Source organism: Carassius carassius, chromosome 45 (genome assembly GCF_963082965.1).
Source record: "Carassius carassius chromosome 45, fCarCar2.1, whole genome shotgun sequence".
Lineage (NCBI taxonomy): Eukaryota > Metazoa > Chordata > Actinopteri > Cypriniformes > Cyprinidae > Carassius > Carassius carassius.
This window is the reverse complement of record NC_081799.1, coordinates 16,090,669-16,110,992: the sequence shown is the minus strand read 5'-3', so window position 1 is coordinate 16,110,992 and position 20,324 is coordinate 16,090,669. Positions and strand designations below refer to the sequence as shown.

Sequence of the window (20,324 nt, the reverse complement as noted above, 5' to 3'; positions counted from 1 at the left end):
AGTTTCAGGGGCATTTCGGACAGTGGTTGGTTCTCTTTTAGCAAATTTACACTTGCCACCTTTTGACCTTTTATTCTCATCTATTTAATCAATTGATGTGTTTAATTCAGACTTCAGTTCTGACTGGATTCAGTTTTCCTGATAAGTCCACTGTATATTGTTGCTGTATAATATGGATAATATATATGCTGTAAAATATAATATAAAATAATATAATTAATATATAAATTAATAATTAATATATAAATGATAAGACTATATGTCTCTTTCAAAAACTAACTTTTAGGCAGTTTCAAGAGTCTACTGACATTCTCCTCCTACAGTTGATGGCTATATAACCTTCTTCCAGTTGTAATGAATCATCCAGTATCTAATTTAACCCTGGTAATAAGGATTTTTAAGAACTATTACTTTTTTTAATCAAACAAAGAAACTATTATATTTACTGATATTATCTGTATATTTATTTATGTTTAATTCGGTAGATTTCTTCTTTCAATCCTGGTTTTCTATATTTATGTCAAGAAACAATCAAGATTGTATAGGTTACCATTAACATAACCCTCTAATGGAGCTTTATGATCAAATAAAAATTATTTTTAGCAACTCTGCGACAGATCCCTGAGTGCGTCACCAAAAGCGTAATGACTGCGGTATCATTATACAAAAATGTTAAACAACTCGGCAGGAATAGGAAGGTCTTTTTTAGGTTTGTAAGGAAAAAAACATCACATGATTACATTTCACACTACCCACTGACCACTTCATGTGAGCAAAAAATTAAAAAACTTCCCCATTTAGATACACAACCTAAATAGAGTTCACATCAGATAGGCGTCACATCAGATTACGTAGCAAACACAACTGGGTATTAATACAGATGTAACTGTGTAATGGATAATCCTATTAATTTCTGTCTGTTCATCAGGTGTATTATAAAGCATATTCTATATTTGATTATAGTCAGTAGTTTTGTTCTGGCACCAAGGGCCAGTTTGCACAATGCTGGTTTATTATGAGTAAAATATAAATCTGAGATATTTTCTGGCTAGGACATGGCATGCCATCAAGGACAACATATGATACAATGTAAGTCCAACTGAAGTGAATGAGATGCTGAAGGCCAAGAAGATTATCTTATAGTTTACCACAAGTTTCAATATTGAGATTCTTCACAGGAGTTATGTGGTCAGAACCATATAAAATCTTGAAAGCATGGTTTATTTATCAGATCTTGTTGTTTTCATTCTGGATGTTACTAATTAAATAAGATTTGTATGTTAGCAGAATCTTACCAGCTTTATTACAAATCAACTCTTTAGCAGAACTGAAAGCAGGAGGCAAACGTAGAGAAGCTAATGGAGCGCCATCTACTGGCTGCTGAGTATGCGAATGCATAAGATTACTGTATGTATTGCATGTTTTGTATAGGGCACTGGAAAATGCCGGATTGAATAGTAAATGAATAAAACATTTAATAAGAACACACACAGTCCTAATGATATACTGTGTATTTGCATGCATTATCAATGTAGGCCTATTAAACCAGATACATGAAACAAAAAGCCTGACGCAAATAAAGTATATTTATACATTAATCAGGTTTCCCCGTACGACTGAACTTTATTGTTATGTGCTCCATCACAAATATTTAATCGAGACTTTTATTTTGACATGCTTTGCGAACTTGATCTGACCCGGTGATGATCCAAGCGGACGTGAGGATATTACACAAAAACGTGCGAAAGCAGCTGGAAACTTCTAGCAAAACGCCACTCATTAATAACTAACCACTTCTACCAGTAATCCAGAGAGTAGACATAGTTTAATCCTACAGTACCTGGCAGCATGTCAGTTATTGAAGAGGAACGAGTCCGCGGTGCTGTTTTTAAGGACATTAATGCAGAAGATGAAGATCAGCAACCTACAGTGATCGAGAGCTTGTGCATGAACTGTTATGAAAATGTAAATATACAGATTATTATGATTACATTAATTCATACATTATTCTGTACTAAGTTAAATAATGTCCATCTTATGTTTTGTCCAGGGAAGTACACGTCTACTGCTTACTAAGATCCCTTTCTTCAAAGAAGTCATCATCAGCTCCTTCACATGCCCACACTGTAACTGGACCAACACAGAAATCCAGTCTGCTGGACGGATCCAAGAGCAGGGTGTGCTGTACACCTTACAGGTGAAGACCAAAGAGGTATGGGTCTACTCTTAAAGTGTTTTAGATACTCATGATCTGATCAGTTATGTCATGTTGCCACATTTGAAGTTTCTCTCAGGAATTAGCAAACAGATTTTCGTTTGTGCAGGACATGAATCGAGAGGTTGTGAAGTCTGACAGCGCATCCACCAGAATTCCACAACTTGATTTCGAAATTCCTGCTTTCACACAGAAGGGCTGTACGTTTTTCCATTGTGACCTCTAACTTCAGTACAAGTCTTAAAATCTACAGTAGGATATTTTGGAAAGTTACAGTTTAAAAAAAAATCAGTTTGCACTTTGATCAGTTGCTTTTTCTTCTTTCTAAAATGTCCAGCTTTGTCAACAATCGAGGGCCTCCTGGACAGAGCAGTGGCGGGTTTAGAACAAGACCAACCTATTAGAAAGGTGTGTGTTTTATATGTGCACCTCAATGAGTTTTACACAATTGAGATCGCTTGTGTTACAACAGAAACCCATGATTTGTTGCAAGAGCAAATATTCTTTACGTATATGGGTCGAAGATGAGTACCGTTTTGGTGCCTCCATCAAATTACATTTGTAAAAGAGATTTTATATACACAAAGCATATTAAATACAAATGCAGTGTCTACTTTAATGTTTCAGTTAATTTTTTTTTCTTTGAAAATAATATATAAATACAAATGTTCCATCAACTACAGTAACTTTTTTTTTTAAAGTCTTGCTTACAAAAGGGTATTTGAAGGTTAGTGGCAAAGATTGGTAAAGATTAAAAATTATAATTAATTAATTTGTGACTACACTTTGAACTTCAAATCAAAAGTTTTGTGTTCTAAATATGCCTGACAATATTTTTTTGGCATAAGAACTATTGTTACAGTGACATTTGTTGAAATTGTGAAAATGTATGATAGTCATTTATGTTTTGCTCAAAAAAAAAAAAAAACCTTTCATCCTTGACCATATGCCAATATTATGTAATTGTTTGTTTTATCTACAATGCTTACTTGATCAAAATAATTCCACAAGTTCATAATAGATTATTAGTTTTGTAGTTTTCATTAGATGTGAAGGAATCGTTATGCAAAGAGGTCGGTTTATGTGACACTGTTCCCTTCCACATTTCAGGCGACGGATCCAGCTGTAGCTGAAAAAATAGAGGAATTCATCGAGAGGTTGAAGAAACTTAAAGAAGTCGAAGAGGAATTCACATTAGTAAGTCTTTCAGATAGTAAACTACAGAAAAATTCAGTGCAGCTGACCAAAGATTAAACACTATTGCTTGTTTATTATGAAGTTAGAACGAATGAATACCTCATTTGATTTCTATTTCCAGATTATTGATGATCCGTCAGGGAACAGTTTTATTGAGAACCCGTTTGTGCCTCAGAAAGACACGGCTCTCACTGTCACGCATTACAAAAGGACGCCTGAACACAACGCTGTGCTAGGAATAGAGGTGAGAAGCTGCTGAAGCATGAGTGTGGAGAACCACAAGATCTCCGTTTCTTGAACTCTCTTTCCATCTCTTTTTAAAGACCGAGGAAGAAGAAGACAACGAAAAGCCTAGCAATGATCTAGACACGATGAGAAATGAGGTATTAGTGTTCAACACAAACTGCCCAGAATGCAACGCCCCGGCCAATACAAACATGAAGCTTGTTCGTATCCTTTAAAGTATGCTAGAAAATGACATACACTTTCTTTGTGGTAAATTGCTCAAAAAAATACTTTGTGAAAATGGCACTGCATGGAGAAATGGTTCATTAAAGTAGTTTAACCATTGTGCATGATAATTTAAAGAATGTAGTTTATTAGTCCCTTAACTTGGTTGCAGAAATTCCACACTTTAAAGAGGTCATTATAATGGCAACTAATTGTGACAGCTGTGGACATCGCACCAATGAGGTGGGGATAGTATACTTCTCTTTAGTTTATTTCTCTTTACATACCATATCGTAACTAGTTTTCTACTGGCATCATGAAATAGGTGAAATCAGGAGGAGCCACAGAAGAGCTGGGAACCAGAATAACACTCCACTTAACCGACCCTTCAGATATGTCCAGAGACCTGCTGAAGGTGGCTTCATCTAACAACATCTTTGAGATACACTATGTGAATGTATTTTGCATGTGAAAAGTGTCGTCCTTGATACATGTATGTGTGTTACAGTCAGAGACATGTAGCGTGTTGATTCCTGAGCTGGAGTTTGAGATTGGGATGGCGGCTCTTGGAGGGAAGTTCACTACGCTGGAAGGACTTCTCACGGATATCAAAGACCTAGTAGGAATCAAAGCCCTGCTAACAGTGTTTGCTGTCATCAACAAACAGCTCCTTTTATGCTTATTTTATGCATTTATGCTTCTTTTAGATTGTTTCGAAAAACCCCTTCCTGTGTGGAGACAGCTCTACAGCAGATAGAGCCGAGAAACTGGAGCTCTTTGGGCAAAAGATTGACAAGGTTTGAAATTATAGTTATGTATGTATGTGAAGTATGTTTTGTTTTTTTGAGGTTCCCCTCGAAAACGAGATGTTACATCTCAAGGGGTTTTCCTCTTCACAAAAAAAATTTGACAATTTGACAAATATATTCCCTGAGTTTCTGTTATTGTTCCTTACTGTTAAATGTTCTGACAGTATTCTCAATATGGTGTCTAAAAAGGAGCTTGTTTATAGTTTTTGAAAAAGAAAGAAATATAGATATACTGAAAAAGAAAATATTTAAATTATAACTATTCATTCATTCAACTAGTCATTTTATAATTATAAAACGTTTTGAATACTTTGAATATTGGATATATAAAAATGTTTTAATACTATATACGTATATATAATATGCACACACATTTTTTTTTCTGGAGTCTTAATGTGTTGTATTTCTAAAATGTTTCTTAGATAATAGCAGGGGAAATGGATGTGCACATTATCCTGGATGATCCTACTGGAAATAGTTATCTTCAGGTGAGCAAGGAGTTGCATTTTCTTTTTTCACAATATTTAAAGGATCTTATTATAACATCTCATGGTTAAGCATAAGATGTATTGTTTTGAATCAGTATGATTTCAAACATTTAATATCTGTTTTTCTTTTATCTGAAGGCTAACTATTCACACCTTTTTTGCAGAATGTTTATGCGCCAGAACCAGATCCAGAAATGAGGATCGAGAAGTACACCAGGACCTTTGAGCAGAATGAAGACTTGGGGCTGAATGACATGAAAACAGAAGGGTACACAGAGAAATAGGCTTAAAGTCAGAGACAAATATGTTATTACATGCCAAATTCTGTCAAAGCCATTATATAACATTATTTAATTCACTTTTACATTTATTGTAATAGCTCATGTAATTACCACTTCTGAAAACCATAATGTCTTTTAAAGGCAGCGTTAGGATTTGAAGAGGGGAAAACATTATTTTGGCTTGAATAAGTGCAAGGCGCTGAATTTTCCTTGTTGTCTATATCAATTTTTAAGTTATAAGTTTTGGTCATCTTGGCTATGAAGCCCCTTGTGTTAATTACTAGTTTAACAGTACAATTGTTACAAAGTTTTTGAAGTACTTAAAACTACAGACACTTAATAAAGTAGTCTTAAGCACACTGGATGTGAATTCTGTGGATGCATTATTTATTTTCCATGGAATTTTACTGACTCCTTAAGGCTGTAATAAAATAAGTTATGTTTGTATAATAAAACGGTATGGAATGAGAAGTATGGTTCTGATCTATTTATGCTTAACTTCCAGTTCAGTGAAATATCTAATTAAAAATGGCTTAGTCCCGGGATCGAAACCAATTGCAATTTTGTAACTAATAATAGATTTTATGACCATATTGGAACATGTGCTCACACTGCTAGCGATGCATTCAGGTTTTGTTAATGTTATCTGGCTCTCTAGCGTGTATATGGTGTTTTTCTAATTGGCCAATTACTCATCCTTTAATATTAATAATGATAAATGGCACCAGAAGACTCTCAGAAGAATAGCACCAAACAAATCCATGTCAGAACAGTGCTTTTAACAGCAGACAACGTTTACAGGGCATTGTTTACATGACTTGTTTTATGGGTTTTACAGTTGTTGTTTTTGTTGATTTCTCTTCTTTGACACAATAATGAATAATTTATTCTGCATAATGGTTTAAAAATTTAGTAAATTTAACCAATTCTGTCGAGTGAATGTTTTTTTTAAACTAGATCTTGTTTATAATTTGTAATGTTAATATTACTCAGTGTGTGACATGGCATGTCACGTGTACAATTTAACCTTTTCTGACTATGTTCCACTGTTCAACTCACAAACTTGTCATTTTAATGTTTTTATATTTTGTTAAAGAAAGCGCTATTCATTTCATAATGTTTTAAGTATTGAGTGCTCCTTTAATGTAGCACAGTTCTAATTAGAGCTTCTCTTAAGACCACTCAAGTCATGCAACTTAGACAAAAACAATGAATCACGGGTTCTTTGTGACTTCCACTGGCACTTAACATTTATTGAAACAACATAATCACATGAACAGCAAATAAAGGACATGACTTGCATGTAATTTAAAGCAGTGACGAATAAAACATTGCTCCATATACTATGAAATACTGATGTTCAATCATCCCACAAATTGAGTTTTTTTTCTCTCTCCAGTAAGGATAGTCCACCGTGATGGTTGGTTAAATGTCCCATGGCCATTTTTAGCCAGTGGTGGTGTAGATCTCTTGTGTGAGGAAGTGCGTCTGTCCAAAAGAGCCATGATCAACACCAAAAAAAAAAGTCTACTAAGATGCAGCTGTCATTTTCATTAAAACAAACACAATATATTGTGAAATAGGGAACATAACATTACTTGGACTCAAACTAGCCGAGCTGCGTTTGTGTCATTGTCCATGATCGCAAAGGCCCATTACTTGCTCTTAGCTGGCTTCTCGGTTTTCTTGGGCAGCAGCACTGCCTGGATGTTTGGAAGCACTCCGCCCTGGGCGATGGTAACACCGCCTAAAAGCTTGTTGAGCTCTTCGTCGTTGCGGACAGCCAGCTGCAGGTGACGGGGGATGATTCTTGTCTTCTTGTTGTCTCGGGCTGCGTTCCCTGCCAGCTCGAGGATCTCAGCCGTTAGGTATTCCAGGACAGCGGCCAAATACACAGGGGCTCCTGCGCCTACGCGCTCGGCGTAATTCCCCTTGCGTAATAATCTGTGTACACGTCCGACTGGAAACTGAAGTCCAGCTCTGGATGAACGAGACTTGGCCTTCGCGCGGGCCTTCCCCCCGGTTTTACCTCTTCCAGACATGTTATGACAACAAAGGAACCGTCTGTTTGGCAAGAAGCGACCTGTTTAGTATTGCTAGTCAAATGTACTTTCGTTTGTGTGATGTAAGCAGGGATTGATATTTATACCCAGACGTGTGTTCTGACTGGTTGGTTTCACTCTAAAGCAAGCAACCAATCGCCGCTCGAGCTTCAGTCCATGACGTTAGAAAGTCATCCTATCAGAATACACTCTGTGCTCGTTCTAATTTGCATGCCGACTCTATAAATAAGAGGCAAAATGTGCGCAGCGCGTACGCATACCATAACGATCCTTTCACAGCTGAGATTTTGTGAAAAATCGACACAATGCCTGAACCTGCGAAATCAGCGCCCGCTCCCAAAAAGGGGTCTAAAAAAGCTGTCACCAAGACCCAGAAGAAGGGGGATAAGAAAAGGCGTAAGACCAGGAAAGAGAGTTACGCTATTTACGTGTATAAAGTACTGAAACAAGTGCATCCGGACACTGGTATTTCTTCAAAGGCGATGGGCATTATGAATTCGTTTGTAAACGACATCTTCGAGCGTATCGCCGGAGAAGCGTCGCGCCTGGCGCATTACAACAAGCGCTCCACTATCACATCCCGGGAGATCCAGACGGCCGTGCGCCTGCTCCTGCCGGGAGAGCTGGCCAAACACGCCGTGTCGGAGGGCACCAAGGCCGTGACCAAATACACCAGCTCCAAGTGAACGTGAACAAACAAGATGGACAGGACTCTATCCCTAATGATGGAAGACGAAATCCACCCACTGTTGTTTGATATCCGCATGAGGGACCTCTGGTACATATTGAGCGAACGCAGCTCTGGAGGAGCACAAACAGTGCTTTCCATCTGTAACACCAACATCCAACTGAGGCTGTTCCTGTTTGATCGTATTCGCACGTCTGAACACTTGTACTGTACTATTATGACATATGTCCGTCATTTGTTAACTCATGTTACCGGAGGAAAACACTGTGGCTTTGTTTTTAATTGATTTCTTGTTGACAAAAAATGCTGTACTGTATTCATACTGAAAAAATATCTTATGCCTGAATGTTTCTTCATAAGTACCCTGTCATCTACCACAAATAAATACATTGGTTAATGGTAACTACAGCCAGAATTGTGAGTTTTCCTGTGTTGTAATGTGTAGTTTATTACTATGACATAAACGAAACGCCATAAAGCCGAATATTTAGTTCGAAAAAGACTGTTTGAAGTATGTGAAATGCGTTTTTAACGAAAGTTTACAAGCGCGCTATTAGACGCTCGGCTTGCTAGCAGAAGTCGCTCGAGGAGGTAACCATAGCAACAGGAAATAAGGCTGCACGAGTATTGGATGATGCATGAACAAAACAAGCAGTGTCATTATTTATGAATTTATTATAGATTTACCATCAAACATTAAAAGAAAAAAAGACAGTGTTCCTTTTAAAACGTCTTTATTAGGCCTAATAACTGAGGCAGCAAAACACTTTTGGATTATTCAGGAAATCCACAGCCTACTGTATGACAATTAGATTTTAAATACGAATTTAGGAATTAAAAATATTAATATATGTATATAAATAAATCTATGAAACTATAAATAGTGTAACAACTGAAATATTCTCTGCCATAATAACAACAAAGCTTAATGGATCCTGAATTATGGACTGAGGTGATATTTTAATGTTATGCAGCATTGCATTTTTACAAACAACTTTATATTATAAATATTAATATTTAAATATTACTCTAATTATTACTCTAATATTACTCTAAGAACTAATGAGCTAGTCTCAGGTTACAGTGAAATCAGGAAATTTGTACGCCTTATATAGTTTGTTGCCTGTGATTTCATCCAACTTGTGTTACTGGGACACAAGGCCGCATTAAGACTATAAGGGGCGCCTGGGCTTTACCTCTTGAGGGGCCCTTCCAGGGCTCGACAATAAGGACTGCCCGATTGCCCGAGGCTAGTGTGAATGACGCTCGGGACAGTAGACGGAATGGTCACTTGCCCAATCGGGCCAGTGCTGCAGGGTGTGCGGTATATCTAGTCTATGATATCGTAATTGTTGATTTAACGATCTGGTATTATCGAGTATGCATCTCACTTTACAAAAAACAAACAAAAACACATCCATTCTGTGCACGCATGCACTACGTGATGTACCGGTAGTCTAGTAGATTAGACTTGTGCACGTGATTTAGTCTTAATGCCTCAGATTTCAAATATGACCCTGTAAATATTTCATATTTATATAATTTAATATCTATGTTAACCAATATTACACAAAGAGTGCCGTTTTCTCCAAATATTAGCATGATTACAAATGTGATGATTTTATTCAGCGTACAGTTTAATAAACAAGAACTTAATATCAAGTGACTTACATTTTAGACACCAAATCGTCTGTTTCGCTGTATTTCGCCAACGAAAGTGGTTTCAAAGTCCACAGAATTGTTTTGCTTCTCGGAGCAACACTTCCTGAGTGAATCAGCCGCTTGAATGAATCGGTTGAATCTCAATGATTTGCTCATTAACAGTGATTCGCTGCCACCTACTGGCGGGTTTAATTTCAGGTTTAAAGTGTCTTAATTTTTTTTTATAATTCCACAGTATTTAACGTTTTATTTTTTCAACATACATTTTTTTATGCATCTGTAACTGCTCTTGACTGATAATTTTTAAATAAAGTTTAATCTATTCTATTATACATTAGATTACAACTTCTGTACCTGAAAATCTCTTATTTAAACCTACATGAAAAACTTCATTTATAGGTTTGTTCTGTTGTATTTATTTGTGCTATTACTCATAATTTGATTATTTGTAACAATTTTATTACTTACTGTTTATTTGTCTAACAATATTTAAAATATAAGTTAATCTAATATCTTTTGCTGTCATTAACCTTATTGAGGTTAAATGTAACAAAGAAATTGGAAATATCTATGCTTATTTTATAGGACCATTTTCTTGTCTTTTACTTTTATTAATTTTTTGTTGTGGGGCCAGTGAAAATTTTGGCGGGGCAAGTAAAAATGGCCCGACCGGGGTTGAGCCCTGCCTTCATCCATTGGAACTGCATAATTAATCGTTAAAAGTTATGGTTCCACCCCTTTTACTGTTAGGCCGTTTGTATCCTTTTGTACTCCACCAGGTGGCAACAAGTGACTGTTAAAAATGCATTTGTCATGGAATCATTTTCAATTTAACTCACTCTTCACAAAGCCTTTTTATTTTACATGAATAAATGGTATTAAAAACATCCAAATCTATAGAGCTGTCATATAAAATACACAAATGGACCCAAGTGAAAAAGTACACTTCCATAATGTACTTAAAGACACCATGAATAGGAACTAAAATGTGCTTCTAATGCACTTTTTTTTTTTTTTTTTTAATACAGGGACAGTATATTAAAAGCACATTTTAGTTCCTATTCATGGTGTCTCAAAATAGCAGTTGAGTACACTTAGATGTTCTTAAGATTATCGTAGGAAGTACTAAAGAAGAATTTTAGTATATAAAGTAAAGAAAGTAAAGTATCTTGTGCGGCTTTTCTTTTTTGGGAACCACTTTCATATTTACGAGACTGTCACATTAGATTAGCTATTAGATTAGTTATTGTCATCATTAGAATAGGCGGCAATTATCTTATAAAGAATTCAACGTAAGTATGTCACGTGAGTTCCAGAAAGGCCTATCACAGAATGCTTTCAGACAATGATGAATTTTATTGGATTTCAGACCATTAAATAATGCCCTCTGTGACTGATGATTGCAGGGTTCATTGAGTGAGAGGGTTTGACTGACACTTCTCGAGCAGGACTTGCAACGCCCGCACGTGCATTCAAAGCAAAGCAATAAAGCGTAATTTTAAAGGGACAGCCAACGAATTATAAAATCCGATTACAATATTTTTTGGCATCATTGGGGCCCTCCCCCAGCCCGGGGCCCTGGGCTTAAGCCCAGGTAAGCCTGTGCATTAATGCGGCCCAGCTGGGACATATAATGGAGGGAGAAGATTTGATCATGACGACCCTGCAGGCAAAGAGAGAATGCTGAGGATAATCCACAAGATCACGTTTTGACATTTGGCCCTGAATAATGGTGCACATCAAGTAACCAAGTATACAAAATGGATAAATTACTTAAGGAATATAATTACCTATATGCATACGTTCATGATATTATTTTGCAAATGATAATAGATGAAAAGATGACTGAATAGATCCTGCAGATGTGGAATATGTATCACAATACTTTATAAATTGCATTAAGGCCCAGGTTGGCTGATCCAGAAGATTAAAAATGAAACTATGTGACTTGAGGAACCAGATAGCCAGATGGATCGTGTCTTAGAAGATCATGTACTACATCGTCCCTATCTCGTGTAGTTTTTAAGAGGGGCTGTTTTTGTTGAAATTACACTCTGACGATGGCAGACATTGTCTGAAAGGGTGTGTGATATCTATTTCTTGAAACCTTTTCTCACGAAGACAGCATTCCTGAAACCACATACACTAAAAAAAGGATATTGAGAGTGTGCGTGCGTATTTTATGAAAAATATTAACACCACTGTTATTGTTGGTTTAAGGAGGGCATTATGATGCTCTTCATTACATCCAAATATAAAATATAGCTAATAGTTCAGAGTTCTGAAATTACAAGAGGGGTTATTTAATTTTTGGATTGGATTTTATCGCCCTTTTGTGAAAATAAGAAGATTTTGCATAATCCTACAGTTATCCTCAACCATTTATTCTTTTTTTTCTATAATAAAAAATATTATAATTTTATATTCATTTTGTCATAAATCTAAATTGTAAAAAGGCTTTTTTTCAATCTATGAAGCAATGTGGACTATCAGTGTTAAAATAGACTATTAATATGTTAATGTAACATAATGTGTTGTTAGAAAAGACCATGTTTCATTAGTGTCCTGTTTTATAAGTTGATCACCTTTTGTCAACAAGTGGACATATTTGATGCATAATGCTTTGTTATAATAGCACAGTTAAGTGCAGCCTGATACACAGTGATATAATGCATTTATAATGCAAAAGCCAATTTTGTGCTACATGAGCATTGAGATGTTCCTAGTATTCCAACATGTTACCTGATACTGAACTTATACTGATCTTCTTAAAACTCCTCATGTTCCTCCTCTGGCGTAACTTACTTCTCATAACCCCTGCTGTGTTTCTGGTGCCCTCCCTCACACCTATAGATAGAAAGGGGACGGTATAAATAGCTATATCATAAACACAGAGAAAGAGACAACGAAAGAGAGAAGGTGAGCAGGGTAATACATACATCTTTATGATTTAAGTTCTGGTCTCAATATATTAGTCCTACCAGATGACTTTGATTTATTATATTTTGTTTGTTTATTTGTGTGTGGTTCATTTCGAAATGATGTAAATTTGTGTTTATTTACTTATTCGTATTTATTATTTGTGCTTTTTTTTTTTAATTATTATTTGTATTTATTATTTATGCTTTATCTTTTTAATTGTAAAAATTATTTGTATTCGTTATTTGTGCTTTTTATTTTTAAATTTTTTTTTTTTGAGATTTTACATTTTATTCTATATCTAATTCTATCTGTCTATCTATCTAGCTGTCTGTCTGCCTCTCTCTCGGTCTATGTGTCTGTCTGTGTGTCTACGTGTCTGTCTGTCTGTCTACATCGGCCCTATCAAACACCCGGCGCAATGCGACGCAAGGCGCAGTGCAAGTGTGTTTGCTAGTTTCTGCCCGGCGCCGTTTGCATTTTTCTGTCAAGCGCCACGTCATTTAATTAGCAAATGTATTTGCGCCCATTTGTGCGCCCAAGGGCGTGCTGGTGTTCAGGCGCATTACTATTTTAAGGAGCTGAAAATAGACTGCGCCATAGACCAACTCAAACCTGGTCTAGAGTCTAAAGTCAATGGCGCAATTTTTTTTTGTTATTTAAAGAGTGCGTTGGTAGAAAATGTGCCTCTGGGCGGGTCCACAGTACTCGTTGACTTTGCTTATTACACACAGGAATGCGCATCACACAAACATGCCAAATAATAAAAACAAAAGGATTATACTGTAAAAGAATATTATTGTGTATAGGCGACATAGATATAAAAAAATAATGATGGATAGTCATTGCATGTATTAGAATTAGGCTACCTATTTGCAATTCAGCCTATTACTACTTTCTAATAATGAATGAAATTGGCTAATTAATTGAACAATCGTGACAATACACACACACATATATATTAACTGACTCATCGCACGGAGCTCTGGTGGATTCCTGCTTGTCCCGTAGATGATCTGGTGTATTCGCTTGAAAATCGTTCAGTTTTTCCGCCAACAAATTCCGCCATGTAAATAGCGATCCGCCATGGCGCGAGCGCATCTCGCTCTTAAAGGGAATGGGAGATGACACTCTGATTGGTTTATTAAATGTTACGCCCATTACTTATTAAGAGAATAGGGTGTTTTTCTTTCCATCTGTCCGCCTGTCTTTCCGTCTGTACGTCATTCTATTGTTTCATCTATCATCACAAAATGATTTGAATTATATGTTAGGCCTATATAGGCTATTTAATATGTAGGCTATGTTTATTTATGTTTAAAACAGGAGTCAGATGTTCTTTGTTGGTACTCTCTTTCATCAAAAGCTAAAACTGTGAGGCCAGTGACATTCAGAGCCTGTTGGTGACACCTGAACACAGAACGGAAAACTTGTAGCGTGATTTGATAGTAAGTAAGTGTTTTTGCTTTTAAAACCTGTTTTTAAGTAAATCGAGGTCAAGGTGATCATGTGATGTGTGGGACTTTCCCTGCAGCCAGATCATCATGTGGCCAGCCCTCCTAGTGTGTCAGCTCGTCCTGATTCTCCAGTCAGAGGCTCAGAGTCCCTGCCTCACCCTCCCAACATTCAGAGACCCGGGTGAGTCAAAGCATCCATGTATCCTCTCCTCTTCTCATCTTCCTCTTTATACATTCTTAGTTCTCTCATCACTATCTCACCTTTCAATTCCTTTGAAACTATAAAGGAACCCGGGACCACCCAGCAATTTGAGGAGGTTCTTAAACATCCAGTATTATTTTAATGATGTGTCCTTCTTTCATACAAGGAGCATCATACAAGGTTACTGTGACAATTGTTTTCTTTTTTATTTTACAGACAACTCTGATATCACAGTTGTGTGTGGCACAAACAGGATGGAACTTCAGATTTTGCTGTGCCCCTTGTATTTTTATGGATATAATGAATCCATGGCGGCTCTTAATGGTCAGTTCGGCAAACCTGAGTGCAAAGGAACTGCTGACTGGACCGTCGACCCACCTGTAATGAAATTCCAATTCTACATCACTGAACCATACATATCAGTCTGCGCCAATAAGCTGACGGTATGAGACATTTTTCATTAGATTTATTAAAAATTATAATTCCTATAATATAATAATAATAATTATTTAGAATTGTATTATTATTATAGCAATTATATATATATATATATATATATATATATATATATATATATATATATATATATATATATATATATATATATATATATATATTTAATATAAAATAAACTATTTATATACACTCTTTGTGGACTATTTAACTGCTTGTTAAAATAATGTGTATTTTATTAAATGTTATAGTTTAAAATTCATGTATTTTAGTAAATGTATATTACTTATTATTTTTAAATTAAATTATGAAATTGTTAAGATTTATTTATTTTATTATTCTTTTTATATTGTTTTTTTATATTGTGATTTTTAATGTTCTGACCTGTAAAGTCGCATTTTATTATTTTGTGGTCTTATAATATACTTCTATTAATAGTCAATCCCAGGTGTCACCGTTCAACTAATTCATCTCAACAGATCACAGAGGAGATTGGAACTGGGCTGTTCTCCGACTTCTCTAGCGTGCAGTCTGTGAACATCTCTGGGATGGTCAGCACTCAGGACCCGAATGCTGGAACCATCACCTACCGGCAGGAGATGAAATACCTCTTTTCCTGTAGATACCCACTGCAGTACTTGGTTAACAACACAGAGATGAGTGTGTGAGTGGAGTGAACATGTACAGTGAGGTCTAACTGTCTGAGACCACACTAAAATGCCATAAAATGATGTTAACACTATTTTTAGGCCACTGATCAAATAAGCATATTTGTAATCATGTGAATGTTGTACAGAATATAATTTGTAGTGAAAAATGTATTAAAAAAATGAAAAATAAACATGTTTTCAGTGATCTCAAGCTTTTGGCTTTCACTGTATGCCTTATCCTGGAATTTGTTCATTCTAAATCATTTAATGAGTTATGTCATTTACACACAAACCCCTGTTGTTCTGCAGATCTGGAGTGAGTCTGGCAATTAAGGACAATAATGGTAGTTTCATCAGCACTCTAAGCCTCGCTCTTTTTGAGGTATTTTATGTTCCTTTGGCTTAGTTTAGCAATGACGTTTAGCATAACACATTATTGACTATAACATTCAAGAGTTGAATTGGAACTGGTCAGTTGCGTGTGTTCATAACTGTCTTTCTGCACCGACTCAAAGGACTTCACATATACAACCCGTCTCTTCATGCCTCCAACGGGTCTCATGCTGAAGACCAGGGTTTTTGTGGAAGTCCGAGCTACTAATCTCACAGAAAGGTAATTTGCTCAGTTTGATATTATTATCAGCTATGTTTTCCATCATGATGTGGCCTATGAAATATGGATGCCACCAATGAAAAATACAAATTTTACAAAGCATTTTTTTTTAATATTAAATATTTTTGAAGTTGATAGATCACTATATATATATGTGTGTGTGTGTGTGGTTTTTTTTTTCTCTCTCATAAAGGTTCAATGTTCTGTTGGATCGATGCCATGCAACCACAAGTCCTTATCCTGGAAACAGCACATCATTCGACCTGTTTGTCGGGTAAGACTTAAATCTTTGTTACACTTACACATGTAAAAAAAAAAAATACATCAATCTAAATTAACACGTGATTAAGGTTTGGGAATGCATTACATTAATATGAAATGACATGAATAAAAAATTTTAAAAAAAAAAGGAAGATCTAGGGAGAATAAATTCTGAATAATTTACTGGGTGAATGTTATATAATAAAAATAATGATTTTAGTCTCTATAGTTCTTAAGTACTCTATAATACAGTTACAAGTACTTCATTTTTGAGTTACACTATTTAACAGTGTCCTTGTTAAATGTTACATGTACTTACTAATATAATAACAATAAATTATCCATAATTATATGCAAGTAACCTTAACCATATAGTGAGTACACATAATTAATTAACATTATTCAGTACTTACACTCTATAATTATGTATAGTTACACTGTAAGGACACCTTAAAATAAAGAGCAACCAGTTTTATAATTTGATTACAGATTACATCTTTTACTAGCATCACTGATTTCATCATCCTCTGTCATTCTCAGATGCAACCGTGATCTGCAAACCATAATGGGTGTGAATGGAGAACAGCAGTTGGCGCGCTTCTCGTTCGAAACTTTTCGCTTTGTGGAGCACAGAAACAGGACGGTGTCCACCTTTTATCTGCACTGCGCCACCAGGCTCTGCGAGAGCTCTTTCTGTAGGTCTTTACGACAGGTACGAACACAACCACTATGATAATGTACCATGGCTGGCAAAAACCTTAATATGTAATTCACAGAAGGGCTTCAAAAACCTTCATCTCCCTCAAGTGCATTTACATGTGTCTTATGATACTTACATCAGAACTGCACAACTTCTGGAAGAAAGAGGAGGGCCGTCCAATCAGATCAGGGAACCTCAGTGAGTGACGTTGCCATGGTGAGCTCTGGGGCAATAATCACCAAAGTGGATGGTAAGAACAGTCAGCTTTTTGAGAGTTATCATTTAAAATATGCATGAAACAGGGTTTATGCAGGTCTTAAAAAAACTTAATTCACACTTCCACAAAAGGCATAAAAAGTTCTTAAATATCAGAAGAAAATCTTAATTTTATAAAAGTCCTTCCTGGTTTTTTTTTTTATCGTTGTTGTTTTACAATAGATATCTAAACATCTATTCACATCAAGATTCATTTACTTGAGATGCAAAATGAACATATGAAGATTTGTTTTCTGAGAAATTGAACAAATGTGTATGCTTAAAACAAGAACAAATATTAAATTATATTAAAACTTTGTATGTTTTCATTTTCTCATAAAATTTCCTCTTATTTTGTAATTTTGCTTCTCATTTGCATTGGGGAATTTTTTTTTTTTTTTGCAGTGTGATCATAAGGTACAGTAATTTATATCCATATCCTAGTGGCAATAATATTCAAACAAATTTCTTTTATTTATTTTTGTAAATGTAACGTTGAAAGTTTTATTTAAGAGGTGTCTGAAGAATTGCAAAAGCAATACATTTATATTAGAGATCATTAGAACCTATTTTGTTCATTTATTACTTTATTTTTTTATATTTTTGCTAATTTTAAAAAGGCCTTAAGAAGTCTGAAATTTGCTTTCATAAAACCAGCAGAACCCCTGATGAATAAAGTTTACAGATGAGTAAAGATGTTCTTCTGTCATTTGAATACGTTTTTGCTTTTTAATGTATTTGAACTTTTATTATAATGACATGTTTGAACTCATCATTTGAGTTTTCTTTTCTTTTCATAATCCTAACAGAACCATTTGGACCTGTTGCTACAGGTAGGCACTTGTTTTCTCTCCTTTAAATTAAAATTAGAGATCTCCTAAACCTTTTGTCATTTTTTTGCTTTTTTAATGGGTCAATCTGGTGCCCGTGTTTGTGCAGTGTCTAAGGATCAGAAGCAGGACAAGGCAGTGGTGGGCATCTCTGTGGCAGCGGGGGTATTTGGAGGCCTTTGTGTCATTATGCTGGCTGTGCTCATCTACAAGATCCGCAAGGACAAGTTCACAACAGACAAATCAAACCTTTTCCATTGACCACTCTCAGAGATCACAGTCATCATCGTGAAATCTGTTCACATAGACACTACGTCTGTAGTTTGATTGAGCTCAAGATTTAGAGGACAGGAATGGGATGACGAGTAGATGATGCCACGAGGAAGAACAAAATGTCATGAAACCACGATTATAAATAGATGTCTGCCTTAAAACGGTCTACTGAATGGATTAGATTTGTCAAAATGTTTTGCATGCCAGTGTTCATAATTTTAACTATACTTTATATATATATATATATATATATATATATATATATATATATATATATATATATATATATATATATATGCATTTTTGGGAATTCTGTAAGAGGGAATTCTTGTGAAAAAAAAACATTTTGTTATTGTAATTTTGTGAGTAATTAAAACAACCTAGGAAGTTTTCATTTATGGTAGTAAACACCAGCCTTCATCTACTCTCATTTGCGCTTTTAACAAAATTATAAAAATCTAGAAATTACTTATTTGTGGTTTTTCCTTTGCTTAATTTATATTAAGAAAATGCATTTATAGAATTAAATTTAATTTTAAAATGATAATAAATACAGATATAATGATATCAAAGGTCACATTTTTCATATTTTTTTTAAGCTTTGTGTTTACAGTGTGCAATATAACATATGTTCATGTTTCCCAACGGGCTGGTGACTTCCTTGTTCTATAAAGCCCCTCCTTCAGAAATACGTAACGAGTTCTGATTGTGCCAGTGGTTCCTGTGTTGTGATTCGACACCAGCTTAGAGCATGCTGCCTTCCTGGAAACGTGATTGGGCTAGTTTTGGACCAGTTTTGAGAAGCAAGTGGCAGGATCTGTGTTGAAAACCTGGCAATCCTGATCGTAACGCACCTCCGTGAAGTTGGCACCCCATAAAAAGAAATAATCACCAAAATTATGCCATTCGTTTGTGCTGATGTGTTCCGTAGAAACGAACGTTTGTGCTGGTTTGGTGTTTGAGATAATAAACATTCTTTTTTTGACCGTGTGACGTCACTCTCAACCCCATGTCGCCCAAATCGCCAAACCAGCGCAGTTTGTGCTCGACATGCCGTTAAAACAAACACTGTATCTATTTTCCTTCTGTAGATACATCCAAACTATTTTCGGAGGCTGTGACGTCACTCTCCTGCCCAGTTCGTCTAAATCACACAAAACAGGTGTCATTCGTTTGTGCTCGATTTGTGCTGTTAAAAGAAACCCTGTTACTATGACCGCTTTTTTATATAACAGAAATAAACTTTGTACGAACAGTGACGTCACTCTCCACCCCGTGACGTCCAAATCTCTTCAAACCGGTGTCATTCGTTTGTGCTCGATTTGTGCTGGTTTGTTCTGTTGAAATGAACGTCAAATATATTTCTCCTCCTTAGAAATAACAAAAACAATTCTGGCCAGTGACGTCACTCTCCACATGGCATCCAAATCTCTTCAAACCGGTGTCATTCGTTTGTGCTGTTAAAAGAAATCCTTTAACTATGACCGCTTCTTTTATATAACAAAAATAAACTTTTTACGAACAGTGACGTCACTCTCCACCCCATGCAATCTAAATCGTTCCAAAACGGTGCCATTAGTTTTTTGCTCGGTTTGTGCTGGTTTGTGTCGTTCAAATTTACATTATATCTATTTCCCGTCCTCAAAAATAACAAATACAAAACGGGCCAGTGACGTCACTCTCCACCCCATACTGTCAAAATCCCTCCAAACCGGTGCCATTCGTTTGTGCTGGTTTGTGCCCATTTGTGCTGTTAAAATTAACATTCTATCTATATCCCCTCCTTTAGAAATAACAAATATAATTCGGGACAGTGACGTTACTCTCCACCTCATCTAAATCGCACAAAGCCGGTGTC

At 35.7% G+C, this 20,324-nt stretch overlaps 4 protein-coding genes across 4 annotated transcripts; 3 read left to right on the top strand and 1 right to left on the bottom strand.

Annotated features, from left to right (window-relative positions):
• Positions 1 to 1,691: 1,691 nt before the first annotated feature.
• Positions 1,692 to 5,810, top strand: LOC132127678 (zinc finger protein ZPR1-like). The gene is made up of 13 exons (XM_059539660.1): positions 1,692 to 1,965; positions 2,051 to 2,212; positions 2,325 to 2,415; positions 2,553 to 2,623; positions 3,326 to 3,412; positions 3,534 to 3,656; positions 3,736 to 3,862; positions 4,035 to 4,105; positions 4,188 to 4,277; positions 4,371 to 4,481; positions 4,570 to 4,659; positions 5,094 to 5,159; positions 5,324 to 5,810. Exons 1-13 carry the CDS (start codon positions 1,849 to 1,851, stop codon positions 5,441 to 5,443), a joined length of 1,326 nt encoding a protein of 441 aa, XP_059395643.1. The 5' UTR covers positions 1,692 to 1,848; the 3' UTR covers positions 5,444 to 5,810.
• Positions 5,811 to 6,661: 851 nt separating this feature from the next.
• LOC132127680 (histone H2A-like) lies at positions 6,662 to 7,573 on the bottom strand. Its single transcript, XM_059539663.1, has one exon. It carries the CDS (start codon positions 7,480 to 7,482, stop codon positions 7,096 to 7,098), a length of 387 nt encoding a protein of 128 aa, XP_059395646.1. The 5' UTR covers positions 7,483 to 7,573; the 3' UTR covers positions 6,662 to 7,095.
• A 165-nt stretch (positions 7,574 to 7,738) lies between these two features.
• Positions 7,739 to 8,594, top strand: LOC132127681 (histone H2B 3). Its single transcript, XM_059539664.1, has one exon. The coding sequence runs from the start codon at positions 7,809 to 7,811 to the stop codon at positions 8,187 to 8,189; it is 381 nt and encodes a 126-aa protein (XP_059395647.1). The 5' UTR covers positions 7,739 to 7,808; the 3' UTR covers positions 8,190 to 8,594.
• Positions 8,595 to 14,103: 5,509 nt separating this feature from the next.
• On the top strand, positions 14,104 to 18,697 carry LOC132126998 (zona pellucida-like domain-containing protein 1). Its single transcript, XM_059538617.1, has 10 exons — positions 14,104 to 14,224; positions 14,307 to 14,410; positions 14,648 to 14,874; positions 15,364 to 15,548; positions 15,844 to 15,916; positions 16,050 to 16,147; positions 16,341 to 16,421; positions 16,949 to 17,120; positions 17,250 to 17,358; positions 18,279 to 18,697. Exons 2-10 carry the CDS (start codon positions 14,317 to 14,319, stop codon positions 18,452 to 18,454), a joined length of 1,215 nt encoding a protein of 404 aa, XP_059394600.1. The 5' UTR covers positions 14,104 to 14,224; positions 14,307 to 14,316; the 3' UTR covers positions 18,455 to 18,697.
• Positions 18,698 to 20,324: the final 1,627 nt, after the last annotated feature.

What these genes read in the sequence shown, in the direction of transcription:
- LOC132126998 (XM_059538617.1), top strand. Translation starts at nt 14,317, where the DNA reads ATGTGGCCAGCCCTCCTAGTGTGTCAGCTCGTCCTGATTCTCCAGTCA. An exon ending in TAAGCCTCGCTCTTTTTGAG is followed by an intron (nt 15,917 to 16,049) that starts GTATTTTATGTT and finishes ACCGACTCAAAG; the next exon opens with GACTTCACATATACAACCCG. An exon ending in GCTACTAATCTCACAGAAAG is followed by an intron (nt 16,148 to 16,340) that starts GTAATTTGCTCA and finishes TCTCTCATAAAG; the next exon opens with GTTCAATGTTCTGTTGGATC.
- LOC132127680 (XM_059539663.1), bottom strand. Translation starts at nt 7,482, where the DNA reads ATGTCTGGAAGAGGTAAAACCGGGGGGAAGGCCCGCGCGAAGGCCAAG.
- LOC132127681 (XM_059539664.1), top strand. Translation starts at nt 7,809, where the DNA reads ATGCCTGAACCTGCGAAATCAGCGCCCGCTCCCAAAAAGGGGTCTAAA.
- LOC132127678 (XM_059539660.1), top strand. Translation starts at nt 1,849, where the DNA reads ATGTCAGTTATTGAAGAGGAACGAGTCCGCGGTGCTGTTTTTAAGGAC. An exon ending in GCATGAACTGTTATGAAAAT is followed by an intron (nt 1,966 to 2,050) that starts GTAAATATACAG and finishes TGTTTTGTCCAG; the next exon opens with GGAAGTACACGTCTACTGCT. An exon ending in TACAAACATGAAGCTTGTTC is followed by an intron (nt 3,863 to 4,034) that starts GTATCCTTTAAA and finishes ACTTGGTTGCAG; the next exon opens with AAATTCCACACTTTAAAGAG.